This window comes from Bufo gargarizans, chromosome 4 (assembly GCF_014858855.1).
Source record: "Bufo gargarizans isolate SCDJY-AF-19 chromosome 4, ASM1485885v1, whole genome shotgun sequence".
Taxonomy (NCBI): domain Eukaryota; kingdom Metazoa; phylum Chordata; class Amphibia; order Anura; family Bufonidae; genus Bufo; species Bufo gargarizans.
This window is the reverse complement of record NC_058083.1, coordinates 285,165,028-285,190,110: the sequence shown is the minus strand read 5'-3', so window position 1 is coordinate 285,190,110 and position 25,083 is coordinate 285,165,028. Positions and strand designations below refer to the sequence as shown.

The window sequence follows — 25,083 nt, the reverse complement described above, 5'->3', positions numbered from 1 at the left end:
ACACCCACATCCCCTGTCTTTGATCCCATTACTGCATAATAGCATCTGGCAGACAAATAGTAGATTCTCAATATGAGTCAGGAAACGAGCAGAGCTTGCTTGATATTGACAGATTCAGGTTCTGATGACAGGTTATTTCATATGGAGCTGTAAAAAGCTGAATTTTGTTACGATTCCATTCCTGGAATCCAGTTTTTACTTTTGCTTATCTTTCATATTCAGTGCATCTCGTGCATAACACATTACTGTCTATGTTCTCTACTTGTGTCCTATCAAGCTGAAGTCATACATGCCTGACCCTTCTTTCACCTGATGTCATAATAGCATGGGAGCGTTGGGACACCACTATAAACATTAGTGCTACTAAAATCGATCAGTTCAGCAGACATTCATCTAGTAGGTATGAGGTCAGACCTTACAAAGTCATGCACCTTGGAAAGGCTTCTGTTTGCTTTAGTTTAGGTTGTATGATTGTTTAGTTGCATCATTAGATATAAAATGTCACCTCTCTATAATGCATCTAATATAGCACATAGGAAAAAAATACATTGCATTTGACTGTAACATAGCCCAAACTGTGCCTAGTTCAAAGGGATGTGTCACTAAATGTCATTGTCTTTGCCTGAAACATAACAAACATAGAAGTCTTCAGTGTAGAATTCAATGGTCATGTCTTTCCTAGAACTGCTTCTTTAACAAAAAAGCTACGTGGGGTTTTTCTATGTTTGAAAATCTCAAAGGAGTATTTAAGCTGCATGCCTTTCCTATGAGTGATGGAAACGAAGGAGAAAAAATAAGGCTTCATAAAGTATTTTTAGAAAAATTCAAACACATGAAGAATATTTTATGAGAATATACAAACATCTGAGCTCTTCAAATATGTGCACCAACCGTCTGGAGGGAATGCATTGTGTTACTGCATCTGGATGGATTCAATTACCGAACATACAAATTAGTGCTGTGAACACTTTACTATGCACTACATATTTATGGCGTTTCATTTTAACACTGCTAAGAATACTGTGGTCTGTGAAATGAATGAGCATTCAGATGTCAAAATATTTCTAGAAGTGCGGAGAAAACATATGGACTTACATGTTGAGCTTTGATGTTACTGTAGATTTGGAGTTGTCGTTCAGAGAAACCGCTTTTGCTGCATTTATATCAGAAGGTTTGTTTGTATTGCTTTGAGATTTCTGTTCTCCCTGGTTGCTTTGCTGCTTTGTCCTCCTGTCCACACCACCTACAGCTGTAGCACTGCTATTCTCTCCCACAGTATTACATGAAGTTTCTCCAGCATATCCAGCTAATGATTCAGAAACCTTTTCCACGTAGGAGTCTTTTGTTGTGGAAACAGGAACAGGCTGGCTAAACTCGCTTGCTTTGGCAGAGGCTGTCTGATTTCTGAACAGAGGATCTCTACTATGTGCCCTGCGATCTGTTGGAGAAGAGGGAGCATACACATTTTTTTTCCTCACAGGGCTGGAAGCTGGGTGTTGCTGTTTATCTTTGTCTGATTCACCCTTGGGCGACGCTTTGTTATTAGCTCCCGCCTTTAATTCTTGGGTAGGTGAGGTTGGGCCGTTAGACTCAGGTGACAGAGTTGTCAGATCCCCATCTAGAGTCTTTGAAAACTCCTTAACCCCCTCAAAGGTACTCTCCTCAAACACATTGTCTTGCAATGCAGTGTTCTCTGCTTTATTTTCCTCGTGACTATTCTGAGACTTAAGGGAGCGTCTCTTTCTGTTAATTTTTCTCATATTAGGACTGTTCTCCACTGTGTCCCCGTTGCTGCAAGTGTTTAGGGATGACTGAGAATCGGTTCCAGCACTTTTACTCAGGTAGATATCAAATGCTAAAACTCTTGCATTCTCACTAGCATTTTCCTCTAGGGGTTCTATAAAAACCTCACCTTCTGAAGGACTACGAGCAGGTGAGTTGTCACCAATACTTACTGGTTCACTTAAACTGCTACTGCCGCTTGTGGAGCCTGGGCATGTGTTATCACTGCTAAATGCAACCGGTGAGGATACTTTTGCTGAATGAAATTTTTCTGGGCTTCCCAATTTTTGAACAGATCTTTCAGATATTCTAATTTTTGGATCGCTTGCTCTGCTGGAGAATTTGGCAGTTTTCTTGGTCAATACTTTGGGAGAACCATTTTTGACTATATGAATTTCTTGAGAAACCTTTCTTACACCTAACTTTCCTTCACTGTCACTGGAACTTCTCCTTACAGGTGATCGTATAAACTGTGGGACAATCTTCTCATTGCTTTGTCTGTCCACGTTAGAAGTAGGGCTCAATGTCGATGTTTGACCAGAGGCCGAAAGAACTTCAGGGGAAAGAACTGAACTTTCTGCCTCTACTACCCTTGAATCCTTTTCTGGTTTAACTGCTGAGTCTTTTCTCTCACTGGTATGTTCGTTATCAACGTTTCCATTAGAAGTCACCTTTATACTTTTATCTACAGGCGACGTAGGCTCGGGGACCAGCTGGGAATGCTGATCTGATGCACAATCAACACTGGGCGTAGCAGGAACCTGATTGTGTGCATTGGAGCTGGAGGCTACTAAGACCTGAGCTCTTTTTCTTTCTAAAGACTTATAAGTCCCTGTTTTTTCATTTGTTGGGCTGGTAGGAGACTCAGGGGCACCTTTGCTCGGTTTCTTCTTAGTAGAGTAAAAAAGATTCCCGAACTTCCCCAAAACAGGTTTTTTAGTGCTGTCTTTCTTAGGCAATTCTGCAGATGGTGATCTAGACTAGAAGGAAATAAAGAAAAGGAAATGTATTTAGTTAAAAATAGGAAACAGACTGCTACAGTTTCAATTTACAGAGTGGGAGTAACCCTTCTCCCAACATACCTCTGATACATTATCATTATTTATTTAACCTCTGTTACATGATATTGGTATGCCTTGGTTCACGAGCTAATGACAAAGCATACAATGATGAGTATCAACACAATGAAATATTTAAAGACGCTTTAAATTCTTTAATACCCCCTCATTGTGTAAACTATTACTTTACATTTATGGAAGAGCTCTACTAATAAACAAAGGTAACTTCAGCAATATATGGGGAAACATGAAGAGGAGTCATTGGAGAGTGAAATCTGTAGTTTACTATCATAAACATAGGAGCCCATTAGCTTAAAGGGGTTGTCCAAGTTACATTACACCTCTGGGAGCAACAGTAAACATGCTAAAATATCAAAAGAAGTGATACTCTCCACTTCTCTCCACTGACGCTTGCTGCCCCGAGTACTCCTTGCCAATATCAGGTTCTCCTAGGTGCAGCAGTGACATCCCACACATGCCACGTCACCGCTGCAGCCAAACACTGGCCTAAGCAGGCAAGTGATTCATCACTACAGGACCGAAGAGTTGCAGGCTGTAGCGCTGCAGACACACTATTTCTGATTTAGCAGATGTTGTAGTTTAATGGACCCAACTTTTGCAAGGACTTGTAGGGCCATTTATTAATGCATTTAGTAAAGGAATCTTTTCCTTTTTCAGTTTTGAGAAAAACGTTAAAATTTTTTTTAAATAAAATACAGTGCTTCTTTTCCTCCATTAACGGATTAGTGCTCACTGAGGATAGGAGAAAACAAAAGTGCTAGCAAGCCGCTTCTGTTATCTCCTTGGGATTCCCGTCTGTCACCTCTCTAGTGACTTCTGCTGCCCAGTCTTGGAGCAGGATGTGACAGAAGGATAGAAGACTGTGATGTACAGAATTACATGATTTGGAGCAGGATTTCAGATTAAAAACCAGAGTAAATCCTGACAGGACTCCTAGTAGAGACAACAAGAATCCTGATCACCCTGCCAACACAAAATGATTAATAGACTTTTGTGTAAATACATTGGTACAGGGATAGTTTTTTTTATCTTCCTGCGTGGGTGGGTCAGCAGGACTATTATGGGGTCATTTATCAAACTGGTGTAAAGTAGAACTGGCCTAGTTTCCCATAGCAACCAATTAGATTCCACCTTTCATTTTCCGAAGGAGCTGTCCAAAATGAAAGGTGGAATCTGATTGGTTCAGCCAGCTCTACTTTACACCAGTTAAATGATAAATGACCCTCCTATGAGTCCTCTCAGGATTTACCCTGCTTTTTATTCAGAAATCACATAAACATATTAGTCGTGATGGATTGCTGCATTTTACATTTTTATAAATAATCTGTACACAGAGGGGCATATTCAATGGGTCATATTTACTAAGGCCAGTTTCACACTGGCGTTAAACTTTTCTGGTAGGCTGTTCCGTCAGGGGAACAGCCTGCCGGATCCGTACTACCGTTTGCACATGTGTCCTGCTGGAAGTTCGCCTGGCCCTATTCACTATAATGGGGAGCGGTGGAGATCCGGACACAGGACAGCAAACATGCCAAAAGGCGGCCGGACAAATACTGCTGCGTGCATATTTGCTGTGCTGTGGCCAGGTCTCCACAGCTCCCCATTTTTGTCCAGCCGCCTCTCAGTTTTTGCCGATACAGCCTGCCGGACAATCCCAACGACAGTGTGAAAGAAACCTAATGTGTGTGCACCTAGATATCGTCATAAACTGCACCAACATTTGGTGCATATTGGTAAATTTGACACAATTTGGTGTATATGGTTATAGAGAAATCTTCTGAGCCTACATGGCTTGCCAAAGGGGGCATGGCCTCACAGAAAAAGGCCATGGCGTAAGTCAACCAACACTTGGTATAAGGTTAAAAAAAAGTGTCTAGACATGCACTAAATTTATCATCCAACCTGAGCGACTGTGATAAAGTTAGTGCGTGTTTAGCTAGCCTGCTTAAGTTTACGTCATCTACATTATTAGTAAATCCCTAGTGAGTCCCTGTGTAAGCTTTCCCTGCTTAGCAGCTCTTCTGGCTACCCAACTGCTCCGGGAACTGCAGTTAATTCTGTTCACTTGCATGGGGCTGTGCTGAATTTCTATGCACAGTGGGTGTCTAGGGTGCAACTTATCAAGGAATACCAGTAAAAGGGTTGCAGCACTGCATCTCTTTAATTCTCAGGGTCAGTGGGTTCCTACAGGTCAGACCCCTGCTACTTATAATCATAATGTGATTGCATACCCTAAGGCCTCATGCACACGACCGTTGTTGTGTTCCGTGTCTGTTGTTCCGTTTTCCGTGATTTTCTGTGGACCCATTGACTTTCAATGGGTCCATGGAAAATTCAGAAAATGCACCGTTTGTCATCCGCGTCCGTGATCAGTGTTTCCAGTCCGTGAAAAAAATAGGACCTGTCCTATTTTTTTCTCGGACAACGGTTCGCGGACCCATTGAAGTCAATGGGTCCGTGAAAAAACACGGAGGCACACAAGATTGTCATCCGCGTCCGTGATCCGTGTCCGTTTTTTTTTTCTATCATTTGCAAGGCAAACTTGACTTAGATTTTTTTTCTATTTCCTTCATGTCTGGTGATCCTCCAAAAATCAAGGAAGACACACGGAAACAAAAACGGACACGGATCACGGAACAACGGAACCCCGTTTTGCGGACCGTGAAAAAATACTGTCGTGTGCATGAGGCCTAAGGATCACTTTATAAGATGGGAATAACCTTTTAAAGTATGGCATCATTCATACTATAACTTATTAAACTTATTATTGGAATGCTGAAAGAACAGCAATTCCTCAATGACCTTCTAATGTACTATTAAATAGTACATAACTATGTTATCACTCTGTAGCTGATTATGGTCTGACTGCTGAGGTCAATCGTGCTAAAACCTATTTGTATATACACTATCAGCACTTACAGTTGACTGGGGCAGATCTAAAAATGATCTGAACTTTTATGCTCTGACTAGTGGCAAAGGTAGGATCTTAAAATTAATTATATTAACATGCACTTTGTCATTCAGAAATGTATTAAAATCTAGTGCTTTAATTGGATATAAAGAAAATAAATATATAGATAGAACGGGTAGAGACTGGTTACTATAAGTAATAGGCAATATAGATACAATTAGCAAAATATTTCATTGACCCTAATACATATAATATTTTCACTAATTCATATATAAAAAACACAGCAGTAAAAAAAATAAAAAAAATGTAAATGTATAAAAAGAGAGGAAAACAAGAAAAATATATAAAATAGGAAAAATATAGTCCCAAAAAAGCGCAATTCCCAAATCAATTATTGATAATTAGTGTTCTTTTTGTTGCTCCATAATTGCGCCCAAATCAAATATCTTCACGATTGAGGCAAAGAGTTCTTATTTAACATGATTAATCAAGGAAATAATATTTATCGAACCCAATGAGTGTGAAGGAATGTAAAATTGTAAAATTAGGAATAAAAATGAGTTTCAGTTAATCATAGTGATCTGTGATTTGTTCAATTGTTATTTCTTGATTTGTTCAAAATCTAATATCATTTAATATATTCTATTTCATTAAGTGTCCTTTAATATATTCTATTTGTATATAGTCTCTCTTGGTGCAAAAATAAAGTAAAAAAGTGATAATATCCCTTAGATCATTAGCTTAGTTCTACAATGCCCCCTATTTCATTCGGAGCAGAGTATTCATTCAGAACATAATATCCAATAGAGTATGGTTAGAGCGTTATCGCTGCTGAGCAACTATATTACCGCCTTGACGTCTTTAACAGGAACAGCTCCCCATATACCGAGCAACGTAGCCGCAATGGTGTCCTTTCCAGGTTTGGCGTCCCCCGTGTTAGTAACTCCACCTTTCCACTGGGTTAACAGACCAATACTAAGTCTGGGACTACTAAATCTTGACCCAGACCGAGTCTTTGTAATATTTCCTTCCGTTTGTCTTTAGTAAATGTCGATCCCCTTTTTTTTTGTTTGGGTTTTGTTTGTGGCTGTAAATCTCGGTATATAATCCTTTAGGGCGTCCTAGATTGCATTTAATCTGTTACCAAACACGTTTTGGAGCCTGCATGCCCCTTACTCAGTGGTATAAAATGAAATGCAATCTATATAAAAAATAGCCTTCTTAAATTATGGCTACATAAGGCAGGGTCATCCAGGAATATCAATTAGAAAATCCAGGATGGATCACCGCTCCCATATTCAAAGACATCAATCCACAAGGTTCTCCTCACATATACAAAATATCTATCTTCTATAAAATGAATTAAAATAACTAATGAAATAGGAGTAAAGATGACGATAGATATAGATGTCATAAGGCAGACTCTTTTCCACTATCGCATATTTAACGCATCTAGGTTTTGCTCACAACTTCAATGTGCAGTCAGGGCAATACTGTACATGTTTGCACCAGAACCAAATGCGATATATATCTTTCAATCTTTTGGAGTTGTTCTCACCTCAATCTTAGTTTATTACTCTCTACCATTTATTTTATGTTCATACCGTATCATATGTATGATTGTTCATATAATGGTGAAGAAAAACGCTTTTGCGGTTCTAATGCGTTTTTCTTGCGTTATCTTGTGGGAGGATATTTATTAATCAATTGCAAGAAAAAAAAATTCTATCTTAAGATATTTATTTTATGTTATTATTCTTTTTGTTTTATTCTTTCAGGTGTGAAGGTTCAAGTGGATGAATAGGGGTGGGGGCCTCCCACGGAGGAGAGACCGAGGTGCTCATAACACAGCCTGACCTCGATGTGTTGTCCATGAAGGGCATCCACCCAGTTTCTACAGGAATCTGAAGAGTTCCATTTCTGCATTAAGTCCATTTAGTAATAATGTATGGAATTCAAAGATTCTTCTCGAATCTGTTCTTGACATATGTGCAATGTGATTTCCTCCCCTCCATTGTCTCGTTACTTTTTCGAAAGCTGCAAAGGTGAGTGTTGATGGATCCTTATTATGGCGTTCTTTAAAATGTTTCGATAAAGAGTGTTGTTCAAAGCCTTATCTTATATTATTAACTCCTTAAGGACACAGCCTTATTTCACCTTAAGGACCAGGCCATTTTTTGCAAATCTGACCAGTGTCACTCTTAGTGGTAATAACTTTAAAACGCTTTGACTAATCCAGGCCATTCTGAGACTGTTTTTTCTTCACATATTGTACTTTATGACACTGGTAAAATGAAGTAAAAAAAATATATTTTTATTTATAAATAAAATACCAAATTTTTAAAAAATTGCAAATTTCCAAGTTTCAATTTCTCTACTTCTATAATACATAGTAATACCTCCAAAAATAGTCATTACTTTACATTCCCCATATGTCTACTTCATGTTTGGATCATTTTGGGAATTATATTTTATTTTTTGGGGATGTTACAAGGCTTAGAAGTTTAGAAACAAATCTTGAAATTTTTCCGAAAGTTTCAAAAACCCAATTTTTAGGGACCAGTTCAGGTCTGAAGTCACTTTGCGAGGCTTACATAATAGAAACCACCCAAAAATGAGCCCATTCTAGAAACTACCCCTCAAGGTATTCAAAACTGATTTTACAAACTTTGTAACCCTTTAGGTGTTCCACAAGAATTAATGGAAAATAGAAACATAGAATGTGTCGGCAGATAAGAACCATTTGGCCCATCTAGTCTGCCCAATATACTGAATACTATGGATAGCCCCTGGCCCTATCTTATATGAAGGATGGCCTTATGCCTATCCCATGCATGCTTAAACTCCTTCACTGTATTTGCAGCTACCACTTCTGCAGGAAGGCTATTCCATGCATCCACTACTCTCTCAGTAAAGTAATACTTCCTGATATTACTTTTAAACCTTTGCCCCACTAATTTAAAACTATGTCCTCTTGTAGCCGTTTTTCTTCTTTTAAATATTCTCTCCTCTTTTACCTTGTTGATTCCCTTTATGTATTTAAAAGTTTCTATCATATCCCCTCTGTCTCGTCTGTCTTCCAAGCTATACATGTTAAGGTCCCTTAATCTTGTAGAGATACAATTTCAAAATTTCACTTTTTTGGCAGATTTTCCATTTTAATTATATTTTTCCAGTAACAAAGCAAAGGTTAACAGCCAAACAAAACTCAATATTTATGGCCCTGATTCTGTAGTTTACAGAAACACCCCATATGTGGTCGTAAACTACTTTACGGGCACACGGCAGGGCGCAGAAGGAAAGGAATGCCTTACGGTTTTTGGAAGGCAGATTTTGCTGGACTGTTTTTTTTTGACACCATGTCTTATTTGAAGCCCCCTTGATACACCCCTAGAGTAGAAACTCCATAAAAGTGACCCCATCTAAGAAACTACACCCCTCAAGGTATTCAAAACAGATTTTTTACAAACGTCGTTAACCCTTTAGGTGTTCCACAAGAGTTATTGGCAAATGAAGATGAAATTTCAGAATTTCAATTTTTGGGCAAATTTTCCATTTTAATCCATTTTTTCCAGTAACAAAGCAAGGGTTAACAGCCAAACAAAACTCAATATTTATGGCCCTGATTCTGTAGTTTACAGAAACACCCCATATGTGGTCGCAAACTGCTGTACGGGCACACAGCAGGGCGCAGAAGGAAAGGAATGCCGTACAGTTTTTGGAAGGCAGATTTTGCTGGACTGGTTTTTTTGACACCATGCACCCCTAAAGTAGAAACTCCAAAAAAGTGATCCCATTTTAGAAATTACGGGATAGGGTGGAAGTTGTTTTGGCACCGTTTTTATTTTTTGTTATTTACAACATTCATCTGACAGGTTAGATCATGTGGTATTTTTATAGACCAGGTTGTCACAGATGCATCGATACCTAATATGTATACTTTTTTTTTATTTATGTAAGTTTTACACAATGATTTCATTTTTGAAGCAAAAAAAATTATGTTTTAGTGTTTCTATAGTCTCAGAGCCATAATTTTTTCAGTTTTTGGGCGATTAACTTGGGTAGGGTATGATTTTTGCGGGATGAGACGACTGTTTTATTAGCACTATTTTGGGGTGCGTGTGACTTTTTGATCGCTTGCTATTACACTTTTTGTGATGTAAGGTGACAAAAAATTGTTTATTTAGCACAGTTTCTATTTTAAATTTTTTACGGTGTTCATCTCAGGGGTTAAGTGCATTTAGCCGAGGTGCCTGCTCAATGATTTGAGCAGGCACCGGCTTCCGATCACTGCCCGCCGCGCAGCGGTAATCAGAAATACACAGGCATAAGGGCGTACCTGTACGCCCTGTGTCCTGAAGAGGTAAATATGTTCAGTTATTCTCTTTTTTAGGGTACGTTTTGTTCTTTCAATATATTGTTTGTCGCATGAACACTGTATAATATAAATCACGTCTGTTCAGTTGCATGTTAAACAGTATTTTATTTCTAAATTAAAAGATTTTTTGTGGACTGGGTGTTGGTAATTTTCTTTGTAAATTTTGTGGTCCTACAGTCGCAGCAGAATCCACATCTAAAAAAAACTTTCAGGTTTAACCAATTGTGTGTCGTCTTTGCCCTTTTAAAAGTTGGTGCAACCTTTAGGCCTAAATTTGGTGCTCTAGTATAGGTTATTTGTGGAGTTTTGGTTAATAATGGTTCTACTGTTTTGTCTTCTAAGATGTAACAGAACTGCCAGCTGGATTCTTCTAACGCTAATGTTAAAGTCACTTATACAGTAGTTTCACCATTGTGTATCATGTCTGTTTCTCTGAATTTGCCTAAACACAAATAACCCTCGCCTACGAATATGTGCCATGGGCCAACCTAGATGTTCACACACACCTAATTTGTTCATTTTGTGAAAATAACACATCCACCAAAGAATAAAAGACAAGTAAACTTTTAAGTCTATGGTTTAGGGGGAAAAAACGGTAAGACCATTGTTAAACTGAAGAAATATGCAAAATGACCGTGGACCCCCAGTTAGGTCTTCAACACAGTAAGAGCCAGATATCCCTCCAGGGAAGGAAGACCAAGCAAAGGGGTATCCCTATTTTAGAGATCACCAAGTCCACCATATTAATTGGCCCCTATGTCAAAATCCAGCTCTGTTACAAGTCTTAAGGATGTTGACAAGGGAAAACGCCTAAGCCAGTTATCCATCCTACTCCACACTGATGAGGGGCAACACCCTGAAACAGCTGTCTGTGGATGACTGCCTGGCTTAGGCACTTTCTCTTGTCACAGAGCTGGATTTTGACATAGGGACCACTTAACATGGCGGATCTGGTGATATCTGTAACAGAGACACCCCTTTGCTTGGTCTTCCTTCCCTGGAGGGCTATCTGGCTCTCACTGTGTTGAAGACCCATAACTGGGGCTCCACAGTTATTTTGCATATTACAGTTTCCCAGGGAGCTTTGCACTTTGGATTGCTGCTTTGAGACTCTTAAATGAGGCTCCGCAGTATTTTTTGTAGCTTGTTTAGAGGACCTTTCACCGATCCTGATATTGTGAACTAAGTATACAGACATGGAGAGCGGCGCCCAGGGATCTCACTGCACTTACTATTAGTTAGGCCCCTGGCTTAGAGCATGGCTCTAACATGGGCTGTTGCTAGGCAACCATGATGCTGTTCACTGCAACCATGAGAGCTCACAGCCTGGGAGGTTCTTTTCTCCCAGGCTGTGAGCTCTGTGCTGCGATTGGCCAGCGCTACAGCAGAACAAGGGCAGACTCCGCCTACCATAACTTAATGACTGAAGATACCGGAGGGCATAGCGGGAGAACGGCGCGGCGCCCAGGGATAATATTAAGTGCAGTGAGATCCCCGGGGCGCCGCTCTCCATGTCTGTATACTTATACTACTTTCACACTTGCGTTCGGAGCGGATCTGTCTGGTGTCTGCATTATATTTCAGAAAAAATTCTAAGTGTGAAAGTTAGTCAGACGGATTCGTCCAGACTTTACATTGAAAGTCAATGGGGGACGGATCCATTTGAAATTGAGCCATATTGTGTCAACTTCAAACGGATCCGTCCCCATTGACTTACATTGTAAGTCTGGACGGATCCGTTTGGTTCCGCACGGCCAGGCGGACACCCGAACGCTGCAAGCAGCGTTCGGGTGTCCGCCTGCTGAGCGGAGGCCAAACGGTGCCAGACTGAGGCATTCTGAGCGGATCCACATCCACTCAGAATGCATTGGGGCCGTACGGATGCGTTCGGGGCCGCTTGTGAGAGCCTTCAAACGGAACTCACAAGCGGAGCCCCGAAGCCCCCTAGTGTGAAAGTAGCCTTAGTTCACAAAGTCAGGATCGGTGAAAGGTCCTCTTTAAGGCTACTTTCACACTCGCGTTTTGGGCGGATCCGTCATGGATCTGCAAAAACTGATCCGTTACAATAATATAACCGCATACATCCGTCGTGAACGGAACCGTTTGTATTATCTGTAACATAGCCAAGACAGATCAGTCACGAACTTCATTGAAAGTCAATGGGAGACGGATCCATTTTCTATTGTGGCAGATTGTGTCGGAGAGAACGGAACCGTCCCATTGACTTACATTGTGTGTCAGGACGGATCCGTTTGGCTCAGTTTCGTCAAGCGGACAGTAAAATGCTGCAGGCAGCGTTTTGGTGTCCATCTCCAAAACGGAATGGAGACTGATTGGAGCCAAACTGATGCATTCTGAGCAGATCCTTTTCCATTCAGAATGCATTAGAATGCAAACTGATCCGTTTTGGACTGCTTGTGAGAGCCCTGAACAGATCTCACAAACGGAAAGCCAAAACGCCAGTGTGAAAGTAGCCTTAAACTTAAGAAACAAATTACTGGTGATTAAAAAGTCAGTATTTGAAATTATATTTATTGGGTAGCATTGTTGTTTCAGATGTTGAAGATCCAAGAGTAATGCGTTATTTCAAGTTGGTTTCTTAGGATACCTTGTACACACTAATAAAGGCGGAAATAAATTAGGTCACATAAACAGGAAACATTGGAGCGGATGCATTATGAATCACAAATAATCATGTACACTAAGCCTCTAATAATGGGCTCTATAAAAATCCAGAGACGTTTGTTAAACATAATGAAGAATTTGCTGGTCACCATGTTACTTGAGATCACTATTACACGTGCCAAGCCTGGTACACCTCAAAACGAGAGCACAATCGGCAGAAGATGTCACTGCAGCATTGTAGCTCCTGGATTCCACCAACTACATGCATCAAAAGAAAAACCTTTACAAGACATTTCGTATTCACATTAATCCTATCTAGAACCTGAAAAGGCACCCTTGGACGAGTGGAAGTCAACCTCAATGATCCACCTACTACACAGAGACTTTCGAAGCAGTCTGAAGATGGTGCATTATTCATTTCAGGTGCAAGATTACAATAGCCACTGAAAAGTAAATGGAGCCTAGGTGAGAAGATATGTCACAACATAAGGACTGTATAAAGAAACATATCTCTTTGTAATATGCCTGTAACAATGCAGTTGTTTGATCTTTTGAGAAGATTTGGTTAAAGATGGCATGGTAAACATCATAATTGCAGTTTTTGACTGAATATAATAGTCACACTTTACTAAAACATACTTTTCAAGGGGTTATCCCATCTTGCTCAACATGAGTCTCCTAACCACTGACAATTAAGTGATGTCCATTGAAAGGTGACCTTGTAATAGATGGACGCGTCAAGCCGTCTAGAGTAGGAGCTGCTCTTTGTTCTCTCCACCAACGGGGACTCAGAAGTGTGGGGTCCTCCTCTATGACCTGATATGTCCTAACAGAGCACATGCTTGGTCACATACTTTAGAGAAGGAGGTTGTGGGGCAGTTTAGAACAACCTGAGAATGTATCTCATACGTTGGTTAGGTCTGATACACTTATGCAAAAGTCCATATTTATCAATTTATCATTTATCTTTTTGCTGCATTTTACTACAAAATTGTGTCTTATCTGCTATTTATATAAATTTACTGTTAGATCACATGAACTTGTAACAACTGGAATAATTTAAAAACATTTTCCTATATTGCTATTACATAGTTATTATAGTGCCCCCTGCTGTTCTTTTGATATCCTTGCTGAACCTCCACATCAAGAGTCAGAACTCAGAACCACCACCTGGGTCCTCCTTTACATGGGCAGCAGAGTGACTTCTGCTATTGTACAGACCAGAGTTTCTCACCAGCAATGAACACATGTTCACATCCCATTTTTATTCCCATTTTTATTCCACATTTAACATGTACATTGGGAAAATAGGATGCAAAAGCATAGTATGCTACACGTTTCCATCCTGGAGAATCTAGCAAAATGGACACGTTAAACAGATACTTTTTTTTTTCTTTACAATGGAACCCTATGTTGATGGATTTACGGCGTTCGTCAGAGGCATATGCTTAACATATACATCATGTGTATACATTAAAATTGTGACGTGAAAGTAGCCTTAGATGGACGTTCTAAGATGGAAGTAAAAGGAACAGCAGAGGGTGCATGACATCGCGCAACAGTGATTTATACTAAAATGAGCGCGCTGATTCCAAATATAAACTCGGAATTTGCCTGACACGTCTAGATTTTAACCCCTTAAGGACCCTGGGATTTTCCATTTTTGCATTGTCGTTTTTCACTCCCCGCCTTCCCATAGTCCTTTTTTATTTTTCCATTCACATAGCCTTATGAGGGATTATGTTTTGCAGGACAAGTTGTACTTTCTAATGCCATTTACAGTTGCATACCATGTAGTAGGAGGCGGGAAAAAAATTCCAAATGGGGTAGAATTGGGAAAAAACGCAAGTCTGATAAAGGTTTTTGTTTTGTTTGTTTTTTACACTGTACACTATGTGGTAAAACTGACCTTTTATCTTCATTTTCCAGGTCAGTATGGTTACAACGATACCACACTTGTATAATTTTTCTTGTGTTTTAATACAAAAATAAAATAAAATTAAAACCTTTGAGAAAAAAATAATAATAATTTATAACCATATTTTTACCCCTATAACTTTTTTGTAGTTATGTGTACGGGATTGTGTGAGGGCTCATTTTTTGCGGGACGATCTGTTCTTTTCAGTGATACCAATGTGAAGTGTGTGCGACTTTTTGATCACTTTTTATAAAAGAAATTATTGGGTAGTTGAAGTAACAAAAAAATAGCAAATTGGCTGTTTTTATTTTCCCGTTACGCCAGATTTTGATAAAGTGATCTGTTATAGTGCCATCAGTTTTGAAACTTAAGATGGATAAACGCAAATGTGTTAGGCTACTTTCACACTGGCATTTTGGTTTCCGTTTGTGAGATCCCTGAACGGATCTCACAAGCGGTCCAAAACGGATCAGTTTTGCCCTTAATGCATTCTGTAAATATGATCCGGATCTGAGGATCCGCTCTGAATGCATCAGTTTGCCTCCGTTCCGCATCCATTCCGCTTTGGAGGAGGACACCAAAATGCTACTTGCAGCGTTTTGGCATCCATCTGACGAAACTGAGTCAAACAGACCCGTCCTGACACACAATGTAAGTCAATGGGAACGGATCCGTTTTCACTGACACAATATGGCACAAAAAAAAATATGGATCCGTCCCCCATTGACTTTCAATTGTGTTCAAGACGGATCCGTTTTGGCTATGTTGAAGATAATACAAACTGATCCGTTCTGAACGGATGCATGCAGTTGTTTTATCTGAACGGATGCGTTTGTGCAGATCCATGACGTAGCCGCACCAAACGAGAGTGTGAAAGTAGCCTAAACGATCCAGACAATTTCTGCTACATGTGTGGCAAATACACTACTTATGATCAGCGCAAGAATCTGACTAAGCGAGTGTGTCTTGCTAGTAGTGCAGAATTCCTTGGGAACAGACAGGTTGCAAAGTAAACTATGCTGAATTAGTAGACGACATGCTTACAATATACAGTCCTGATCAAAAGTTTAAGACCACTTGAAAAATTGCAAAAAATCATATTTAGCATGGCTGGATCTTAACCAAGTAGAGCTTCAACATGCAACAAGAAGAAATGGGAGTGAGACAAAACATTTTTGGAGCATTTAATTTAATGAAAACGTATAAACTGAAACAGGCTGTTTTTCAGCTGATCATAAGTTTAGGACCACACCTCCAAAAAGCCCCTAAACCCCCCCAAAACAGTAATCCAACTTCCAAACATGAACTCAGTAATGAGTAGCTCCGCCGTTATTGTTTATCACTTCCAAAATTCGTTTCGGCATGCTTGATGCAAGCGTTTCCATGAGGTGAGTGGGAACATTTCTCCAAGTGGTGAAGATGGCCGCACGAAGGCCATCTACTGTCTGGAACTGTTGTCAGCAAGCGTTTTCATGAGTTGTAAACTTCCCTTGCCATCCGTCCCCAAAGGCTCTCAATTGGATTTAGATTAGGGGACACCTGCAGGATGGGCCAAAGGAGTGATGTTATTCTCCTGGAAGAAGTGCCTTGTCCTGCGGGCATTGTGTACTGTACAGTTGTCCTGTTGAAAAACCCAGTTGTTACCACACAGACGATGGCCCTCAGTCATGAGGAATGCTCTCTGCAACATCTGGACATAGCCAGCGGCCGTTTGACGCCCCTGCACTTCCTGAAGCTCCTTTGTTCCACTGAAGGAAAAAGCACCCCAGACCATTATGGCGCCCCCTCCACTGTGGCGCGTAGAAAACATCTCAGGTGGGATCTGCTTGTTATTCCAGTAATGTTGGAAACCATCAGGACCATCAAGGTTAAATTTTTTCTCATCAGAGAATAAAACTTTCTTCCATCTTTGAGTGTCCCATGTTTGGTGCTCTTTTGCAAAGTCCAAACAAGCAGTTCTGTGGCGTTCAAGGAGACGAGGTCTTTGAAGACGTTTTTTGTTTTTGAAGCCCTCCAGTCTCAGATGCCGTCTGATGGTTATGGGGCTGCAGTCAGCACCAGTAAGGGCCTTAATTTGAGTTGAGGATCGTCCAATGTCTTGACGGACAGCCAATTGGATCCTCCGGCTCAGTGCTGAGGAAATTTTTTGGGGTCTTCCACTTGACTTTTTTGTTCCATAACCCTCAGGATCATTTAAGAAATTCCAAATGACTGTCTTACTGCGTCCCACCTCAGCAGCGATGGCGCGCTGTGAGAGACCCTGCTTATGCAGTTCAACAACCCGACCGCGTAGGGAGAGTTTTTTTGCCTTTGCCATCACAACGTGTGACTACCTTACAGAAAATGACAATGAATCCACATCTTTGCACAGATTTGGCCTTTTAAAGGCATGTAGTCCTAAAATTTGGATCAGCTGAAAAACAGCCTGTTTCAGTTTAATCGTTATTTTTAATTAATTGAATGCTCAAAAAATGTTGTCACACTCATTTCTTCTTGTTGCATGTTGAAGCTCTACTTGGAACCTTGTTAAGATCCAACAATGTAAAATATGATTTTTTGCCATTTTTCAAGTGGTCCTAAACTTTTAATCAGGACTGTATGAACAACGTGGCTGCCAAATGTCATTAAAAGTGCATTTCTTACATTCCCATCTTGACTATATAAGAACCTCCGCAGCAGCTATTTTATAAAAGTTTATTGCAGTTCTGAGAGAGACAGCAGTGTCATTGCTGTGCTCTGTGCTTTGTGTTATTACATTAGACAGAATTCAGATAGATAGGGGGATATAGTCAGTGTAGGTTAGATTGATCTATAGTGTAGCTGATAGGTTCTGCTGTCCATACATACATGCTACAGACATAGTGCTGTGATGTCACAAGTTACACGTATTGCGAAAAAATATGCACATCATTAATTGCCCAAAATTCGCATTGGAGCACTCTATCTGCATATAAAGCTACAGACGTGGACAAAATTGTTGGTACCCTTTGGTCAATGAAAGAAAAAGTCACAATGGTCACAGAAATAACTTTAATCTGACAAAAGTAATAATAAATTAAAATTCTATAAATGTTAACCAATGAAAGTCAGACATTGTTTTTCAACCATGCTTCAACAGAATTATGTAAAAAAATAAACTCATGAAACAGGCATGGACAAAAATGATGGTACCCCTAGAAAACACAGAACATAATGTGACCAAAGGGACATGTTAATTCAAGGTGTGTCCACTAATTAGCATCACAGGTGTCTACAACCTTGTAATCAGCCATTGGGCCTATATATATGGCTCCAGGTAATCACTGTGTTGTTTGGTGATATGGTGTGTACCACACTCGACATGGACCAGAGGAAGCAAAGGAAAGAGCTGTCTCAAGAGATCAGAAAGAAAATTATAGACAAGCATGTTAAAGGTAAAGGCTATAAGACCATCTCCAAGCAACTAGATGTTCCTGTGAGTACAGTTGCACATATTATTCATAAGTTTAAGATCCATGGGACTGTAGCCAACCTCCCTGGACGTGGCCGCAGGAGGAAAATTGATGACAAATCTAAGAGACGGATAATCCGAATGGTAACAAAAGAGCCTAGAAAGACTTCTAAAGAGATTCAAGGTGAACTTCATGCTCAAGGAACATCAGTGTCAGATCGCACCATCCGTCGTTGTTTGAGCCAAAGTGGACTACATGGGAGACGACCAAGGAGGACACCATTGTTGAAAACGAATCATAAAAAAGCAAGACTGGAATATGCCAAACTACATGTTGACAAGCCACAAAGCTTCTGGGAGAATGTCCTGTGGACAGATGAGACAAAAATCGAAGTTTTTGCCAAGGCACATCAGCTGTATGTTCACAGACGAAAAAATGAAGCATATCAAGAAAAGAACACTGTCCCTACTGTGAAACATGGAGGAGGCTCTGTTATGTTCTGGGGCTGCTTTGCTGCGTCTGGCACAGGGTGTCTTGAATCTGTGCAGGGTACAATGAAATCTCAAGACTATCAAGGAATTCTAGAGAGAAATGTACTAGCCAGTGTCAGAAAGCTTGGTCTCAGTCGCAGGTCATGGGTCTTGCAACAGGACAATGACCCAAAACACACCGCTAAAAACACCCAAGAATGGCTAAGAGGAAAAAATTGGACTATTCTAAAGTGGCCTTCTATGAGCCCTGACCTCAATCCTATTGAGCATCTTTGGAAGGAGCTGAAACATGCAGTCTGGAAAAGGCACCCTTCAAACCGGACACAACTGGAGCAGTTTGCTCATGAGGAGTGGGCCAAAATACCTGCTGAGAGGTGCAGATGTCTCATTGACAGTTACAGGAAGCGTTTGATTGCAGTGATTGCCTCAAAAGGTTGCGCAACAAAATATTAAGTTAGGGGTACCATCATTTTTGTCCATGCCTGTTTCATGAGTTTATTTTTTTACATAATTCTGTTGAAGCATGGTTGAAAAACAATGTCTGACTTTCATTGGTTAACATTTATAGAATTTTAATTTATTATTACTTTTGTCAGATTAAAGTTATTTCTGTGACCATTGTGACTTTTTCTTTCATTGACCAAAGGGTACCAACAATTTTGTCCACGTCTGTATTTGAATGTTCTGCCGTGCCAACCATTTTCTCCAGTCTCAGGAAACTTACACCAGCTTGAAAAATGTAGCATAAGTGACCCACGCCGGTATTTCACGCGCATTACGCAAATAATACCTTGCTGTTTTCCACAATCAAGAATACAATCTCAAATTCTCAAATATACTACAAAATATTCGCGATATTGCGCAAATTCGAATATTGCCCCTGCCGCTCATCACTAATTTTTACGTTACCTACTTCCCTGTCTGTCCTCCAGTCTGGCTGCACTGTTGTGGTGCCGCCGGTTTTGCAACCAGCCAGCCTGCCAGTGGTTCTGGTAGACCTATCAGGAAGCAAGCATGCCGTACCAGGCTCGGTGCTGGCGTCAAATGCTTCCAGAGGGTGGGCTATTCAAACAGGCAGCTACTGGCCACCGTTGGTATTCCTGTAGCCAGTTTTGTGTTTGTTTCTCTGTATCGCTGACCTTTCGGCTGTTTCTCTGACTGAGGTGACATCCTGGTATTTGACCTTGCTTGATATTGGACACCGTTTGGTATTTGACTCTGCTAGTTTGTGACTTCACCTCTGCCTAGTGACTTTGTCTCTAACATTATCTCCTGGTTTCACTTTGCTGTGTATTTGAATCAGATTTTTTTTAATTATGATTCTGTCCTATTTTTGCCTGTTTTTCACCTCTTCCTGTCTGACTACTCTTTGCCCATTTGGTTTAGGTCGCTGGACTTAGTCAAGTCAATGACTGCCACCAAATTGTAGGCTGCTATTTAGGGCAGATTGCACAAGTAGGTAGGTACTGTGGTGCGGGTGGAGTACAGGCCTGCACTGTTCCTTACCCTTTCATGACAGCACACCTTCACACGTGTTTAATTTTATAGGGTGTACTGACTGTGTTTTTGCAGTATTTATTTGGAGGTGTGGCTGCCTCCATCTTGGTCTGGCACTCCTATCTTTTCCACAGGAGCCTGCTCTCCCTGAATTCAGTTGAGGACAGTTGGAACAAAGTAGAGTCCCATCTGAATGAAGTCAACTTGTCATGGTAGATGGGCACAAATGATTTTAAACTAAATATATTTGCTAAATACCTCATATTTATTTATATAGTGAATATAGCATTAGTTCATATATTCAATGTTTTTGGAGTGCTGTTGCCTCTGTATACAGAGGATTGCTGGGAGAACACAGGTCATGTCCTCTCAGCATGCTCCTCCATCAGACTTTTGGGAGTCCATGGTGTCATACAGCCATCACATGTTTCCATGACACAGCCAGAAGGCAGGAAGAAAGCTTTCATTGCAAAACTCAGTGTTCACTTTGAGAGTTGTCAGGGGGTCATTTATCAAACTGGTGTAAAGTAGAACTGGCTTAGTTGCTCATAGCAACCAGATTTCTCCTTACATTTTGTCAAAAATGAAAGCTGGAACCTGATTGGTTGCTATAGGCAACTAATCCAGTTCTACTTTACACCAGTTTGATAAATGACCCCCGTTGTTTTTAGCTAATTCAGCTCACTCCAGGAAGATCAGGCTGACTAGTGTGAGTATATGCACATGGTGTCCATAACCCGCGGATTAATACATTACCAAGCAAGTAGATGACATTTTCAAAATCTCATGTACACAGTGTGGAAATTTTCGGCACAGAATTTGACCTGTGGTGCGGATTTTAAAATCCACAGCATGTCAACCGTTTGTACGGAGTTTTAGTGCAGATTTCCCTCTTTGCAATGCAAATGGGGAGATTTGGAGAAAATATGTGTCAAAATACTTGACAAAATCCACAGTAACATATGCAGGATTCCATGCAAACAGCTGTACGGGCACACGGCAGAAATTTTGCTGGGCTGGTTTTTTGACACCATGTCCCATTTGAAGCCCCCCTGATGCACCCCTAGAGTAAAAACTCAAAAAAGTGACCCCATTTTAGAAACTACGGGATAAGGCCCCATGCACACGGCCGTGTTTCACAGCCGTGTGCGGGCCGTGGAACCGCGGCCTGTATCCCTCCTGAGAGCAGGAGCGCACGGCGTCACTGGTTGCTATGACGCCGTGCGCTCCCTGCTGCCGGCACAGTACAGTAATACACTGGTATAGATCATACCAGTGTATTACTGTATTGCGGCGGCAGCAGGGAGCGCACGGCGTCATAGCAACCAGTGACGCCGTGCGCTCCTGCTCTCAGGAGGGATCCAGGCCGCGGTTCCAAGGCCCGCACACGGCTGTGAAACACGGCCGTGTGCATGGGGCCTAAGGTGGCAGTTTTGTTGGTACTATTTTAGGGCACATATGATTTTTGATTGCTCTAGATTACACTTTTTGTGAGGCAAGGTAACAAGAAATAGCTGTTTTGGCACCGTTTTTATTTTTTTGCTATTTACAACATTCATCTGGCAGTTTAGATCATGTGGTATTTTTATAGAGCAGGTTATTACGGACGCGGCTAATATTTTTTGTTGTTGTAAGTTTTACACAATTATTTCATTTTTGAAACAAAAAAAATCTTGTTTTAGTGTCTCCATAGTACGAGAGCCATAGTTTTTTCAGTTTTTAGGCGATTATCATGGGTAGGGTATGATGAGATGACGGTTTGATTGGCACTATTTTGGGGTGCGTATGACTTTTTGATCGCTTGCTATTACACTTTTTGTGATGTAAGGTGACAAAAAAAATGGCTTTTTTTACACCGTTTTTTTTTTTTTACGGTATTCACCTGATATTTTTATAGAGCAGGTTATTATGGACATGGCGATACCTAATATGTGTAGTGCATTTAATTTTTTATTTTTAATCAGTGATAAATGTGTTTTTTTATTTTTACTTTTTTTTTGACCCAGGTCCACTTGGTTCTTGAAGATAGTGGGTCTGATGCTTGTATAATACAGTACAGTACACTTTACAAAGTCTGATCAGCACCATGGACAGCCGGAAGCCTGTGAAGGCGTCCGGTTGCCATGGTAACCATCACCCGCTGCCACAACAGAGCCGCGGGTGATGCTAAGGGAGGGGGGTTCCCTCCCTCTGTGATCCGGTAAAGAATCGGGGGCTGAAAAGGCACAGCAGCCCCCGATGGGAGAGGGAGGGAGCGGACCGCGGCATGGAAGGGGTTAAACGGCTGACATCACAGCACAGATGTCAGCCATTTCAAGCAAAGTGTCAGCAATGTGCTGACATTCTGCTTGCTAACCACTCGGCCATCCTGGAAATGAGAGGGGGTGTGCGGGATGATTCCCTTCTATAGGAGTTATGGAAACAGTGTAGCATAGCCAGTTTGGCTGTTTTCGTAACTCTGCCACCTGTGACCTTCGCATACAATGGGCATTTTCAATCGTAAATACCCCTTTTCATTTCAAATTTTTATATAGGCACTTTATTTTTTTACAGCATGCAGCCCTTATTGGTACCATTTTAAACCTGTAGAAATTAAGGTGTTTAATTTAAAAACACTTGTTCTACGTTTGCATAGTCATATGTGCCAATTTTGTTCCATTTATTTTTTTATCGTTATCACCTACATTTTCGTAACAATACAAAAACAATAAAAAACATGCGCGTAGTCATAATTTAGGAGTATCTTCAGCAGTCCGTGTGCCTGGTGGAAAAACTAGAACCCGTGGCTGGAATAGTTTTTCGCCAACATTTGTGCCGTTTCAAGGTGTAAATGCTGGTAAATTTGCTCCGGTCATATTCCTAGCCCCCACCACTCCTATGTGTCAAACATGGTACAAAAACGCCTGTGCAAGTTGTAAAAAACTAGCGCCCCATTGTTCCCAAGATAGGGCGCATGCATACGACCATAGCCTGTAAAACATGGATACCGGCCGTGTGTTTTCTGCATTTTGCGGAATGGAATGTCCTGCCCTTTAAAGAACAGTCCTATCCTTGTCCGTAAAACAGACAAGAATAGGAACATGTTCTATATTATTTTTTTTTTGCAGATGTATCAGAATAGACATACAGTGTGTTGTCCGCATCTTCAGCGGTCCCACTGAGGTGAATGGGTCAGCATCCAACCAGCACAAAATGCAGATCAGATGCGGAAAAAAATACGTTTGTGTGCATGAGCCCTTCCTTGTCTTCAGAGCTGTCAGCTGGAGAGTGTTGTCCCCACAACTATATACAGAGCATAAGAACAACGGCGGCACTCCCCCTTGTGGAGGAGAGGTGTCACTGCGGGCTCATTTATTGGAAATGAGTCGTAACTAAGAGATTTTAGAAGATAAAACTCAAGTACAGTCAAGAACAGATACCATTTTACACAAACGTCCGGGTTAAAATAACATACTGAATGTGCCTGCATGGGAGCCTCGTCTAGGCGTTCAGCCCACAGTTTGGGCGGGAAAAATAGCCGGCAATAATAACAACGAACGTGTGTTTATACAACCAGGGAAGTCAGTTACTACAGGAGCCCTTCTCTTCTCCTCAAAAGCAACCGCACAAGTTTTCCCCCAACAGCCCAGAGAAAGTCATTACCTGAGGCTGTCAGTCAGGTAGAGCTGGACGGGGAGCCGGTTCCAAAGTGCAGGCGACGTCCACGTGTATGGATTCCTGCAGCACCAATATGTCACAGCTATGTGATACGAAGATATCCAGTATGACCGCTGTGTGCAGGGTGTAGTCTATGAACATGACTACACTCCTCCCATGTACTGCACCTCTGGTCAATCATACACCTCCTCAGCAGGGAGCAGCTATAGCTTCCCACCTAATGACATGAGGTAAATGCTGCAGGCAGAAGACATGGGCATAAGGCTGTCAGGTTCCTAAAATGAATTGGTACTTTCCTGCTGACACAGTGGAAGATTTGGGGGTGAAAGGGTAAATCCCATGTGTACAGCTAATTTTCTCCTCAGATTCTTTACAATGCTCTTTTAATGCAGTCTTCAGTGTTTACTGTACAGGTAGGTGAACTACATTTAGAAAAGGGCAATCAATCCCTATCTGCTTGTATTCACAAAAGGTAGGTACCCACATATCATATCCAATATAGTTTTTCAAAATCCTCCTCAAAAGACCATCAGTTAGCGCTCATAATTGTGGTCCGCATCCGATCCGTGTTTTTTTGCGGATCAGACGAGGACCCATTCACCTCAATGAGGGTCGAAAAATATGCGGACAGCACCACGGCCCAGCAAAAAAATAGGACAGGTCTAGGGATGAGCGAATCGAGTTCGGATGAAACATCTGAAGTTGATTCGCATAAAGCTTTGCTCTAATACTGTACAAAGCAGGAGCTCCGTACAGTATGTGTTGGCTCCGATGAGACTTCGGCTAATAACTTCATAAATTAATTTGTACTGTAAAAAACCATTTCCCGAACTCGGGTTCGGTTCCAAATGGTACCTGGAGCTGAACCCGAGTTCGGGAAATGCTTTTTTACAGTACAAATTAATTTATGACGTTATTGCGCGTAGTCTCGCGAGACTTCACCAATACATTCTAATACTGTACGGATCTCCTGCTCCGTACAGTATTCTAACGAAGTTTTATACAAATCGACTTCGGATGTTTCATCCAAAGTCGATTCGCTCACCCCTAGACATGTCCTATTCTTGTCCGTTTTGTAGACAAGGATAGGACATTTGTGAAGGAGTAAAAAAAAAAAAAACATGGACCGCAAAACACTGTTTCACACGAGCGGATGCTGTGCGTGACATCCGCTGCGTGAATGACAACCAAGACCCGATGCAGACTGCAGAAGCACGGAGCAGTAACATGACTGTTAATGCTCCGTGCCTCTCTGTCATCTCTTTACTACGAAATCACAGTGACAACTTTATCTCACTGTGATTTCGTAGTAAA

At 41.0% G+C, this 25,083-nt stretch overlaps 1 protein-coding gene across 3 annotated transcripts in view; it reads right to left on the bottom strand.

The window, feature by feature from the left end:
• Window positions 1–25,083, bottom strand: part of CRYBG1 (crystallin beta-gamma domain containing 1) — a 326,993-nt gene that overhangs the window by 77,691 nt on the left and 224,219 nt on the right. For all 3 annotated transcript variants that reach the window (XM_044292529.1, XM_044292528.1, XM_044292531.1), the window contains one exon: window positions 1,096–2,762. In XM_044292529.1, coding sequence (XP_044148464.1) covers window positions 1,096–2,762 — 1,667 coding nt within the window. The remainder of the gene's footprint in view (window positions 1–1,095; window positions 2,763–25,083) is intronic.